The sequence below is a fragment of the Cryptomeria japonica genome, unplaced genomic scaffold (genome assembly GCF_030272615.1).
Source record: "Cryptomeria japonica unplaced genomic scaffold, Sugi_1.0 HiC_scaffold_2742, whole genome shotgun sequence".
NCBI lineage: Eukaryota > Viridiplantae > Streptophyta > Pinopsida > Cupressales > Cupressaceae > Cryptomeria > Cryptomeria japonica.
The window spans coordinates 1-1,784 of record NW_026731004.1 but is presented as its reverse complement, the minus strand read 5'-3'; the positions used below and the strand labels follow the sequence as shown (position 1 = coordinate 1,784).

Sequence of the window (1,784 nt, the reverse complement as noted above, 5' to 3'; positions counted from 1 at the left end):
TACTTGCTGATTTAATGCCCAACCTTTGTATAACATTGCACCAATAGTTGTCTGAAATATACCATTTGTTGTGAAAAGTAACCAATCATGTGATGCCACATCAGCTGCACAAGTATTGGGGCCCTTCTACAACCTATTGGTCTCACTTTTTTTTTGGGTTGTTTTGGACAGCTTGGCAAAAAGCATGCTGACGTGGCATCATATTTGATGATGTGGCCCTGAAACCTTAGTTATAAACAGGGGACTTGCTAAGTAAGCTGCTGTAAAAAAATCAGAGTGATTTGAAATTTCCACGTAAAATTTTGAAAAACGCGAAGTTAGAGTGCACTCACAACTACTGGGTCCTTTCCCCTATTCTTCTTCAACAATTTCCTGACCAATCTTTTCAATGCTTCCAAAATTTGTACATTATGTATTCTTCTTCCTCGAAAAGTCTCAGCAGTTTCCTATCAAATCTTTTTAATGATAGCAAAATCTGTACATATCTTTTCTCATGCTCTGTATTTATCTTCACCGAAATGTCTTGGCAATTTCCTGTCGAATCTTTTTATTGCTGCCAAAATTTGTGCATTCTGTATTCTTCTTCCTCTGAAATTCTCAGCAATTTCTATCAAATCTTTTTAATGCTGGCAAATTCTGTATATATCCTTTATCATGCTCTGTATGTTTCTTTATCGAAATGTCTCGGAAATTTCCTCTCGGATCCATTTAATGCTGCCAATACTTATCCGTACATACCTTTACATCTGCTCTTTCCGCGTAAGACCGTCTTTGTGCTTTCCAGGGTTGCGTTTTTGGAATTCATACTTCCTGTGCACGGCAGTCTTCAGTCGTAATGATGGGATGTTTTCCTTTGTGACTTGTGGGGGCCGCTTCCTCGATGATTTAGGTCGCTTACAACTAATGATATTTGAAAAACTGACATCCATTAATGATGTTTAAAGAGAATTTGTCTTTTAAATTAGTCTCCATCTTCGAAAGGAAACCGCGTAAATGAGTGCTTTCCATCCATCTTCCAAAGGAAACCGCGTAGAGAGAACTTTGTGTGGTTAAATCTTGGCCCTCAAGCGCATTAGTTCTACCACTTTAATCTCTTCGGCCCCTGTCTTCCATTCTCTCTATCCCTGCGTTTGATTCACTTCCATGGCGAGGGGAAATGAGATTACCAATTCTGCCTTTACTGAAATGTTGCCGCCGTCTGTATCGTTTTCATCTCCAAAAGAAGGCGTGAGCTACGAGGTATTCATAAGCCATCGTGGCCCTGACACCAAGGAAACCCTAGCCGCCTCAATCTACCATGCCCTCAAACTCATGGGACTTCAAGTTTTCTTAGATAAACCGGAGTTTGAACTTGGTAATTCCATACCATCTAAAATACTAGAGGCTATCTGTACCTCTTTCCTTCATGTTGCTATCCTTTCACCCGGATATGCAGAATCCACTTGGTGTCTGGAAGAGTTGTCTCTAATGCTCAAAACTGGGCAGACAATCATTCCTGTCTTCTACAATGTTAATCCCAGTGATATCCATTGGATTTCTAAGGAACCCTTTGCTGAAGCATTTTGCAAGCATGAAGCCACGAAGAGATATAGTCCAGAGAAGGTTAAGGATTGGAAGTCGGCGCTGCAACAGGTTTCATATCTTATAGGCCCCATTGTCAACAGTGAGGAGTAAGTATCGAATACTGTTTTACTTTTGTCACATGTTCTGAAATAATGTTGATCTATAGAATGGAATCTGTTCTGTTTTAGCATAGATTGGAAAGATTTATTATCATCTACATC

At 39.7% G+C, this 1,784-nt stretch overlaps 1 protein-coding gene across 1 annotated transcript; it reads left to right on the top strand.

The window, feature by feature from the left end:
* Positions 1 to 1,143: 1,143 nt before the first annotated feature.
* Positions 1,144 to 1,674, top strand: LOC131033784 (probable 2' cyclic ADP-D-ribose synthase BdTIR). Its single transcript, XM_059216420.1, has one exon. The coding sequence runs from the start codon at positions 1,144 to 1,146 to the stop codon at positions 1,672 to 1,674; it is 531 nt and encodes a 176-aa protein (XP_059072403.1).
* Positions 1,675 to 1,784: the final 110 nt, after the last annotated feature.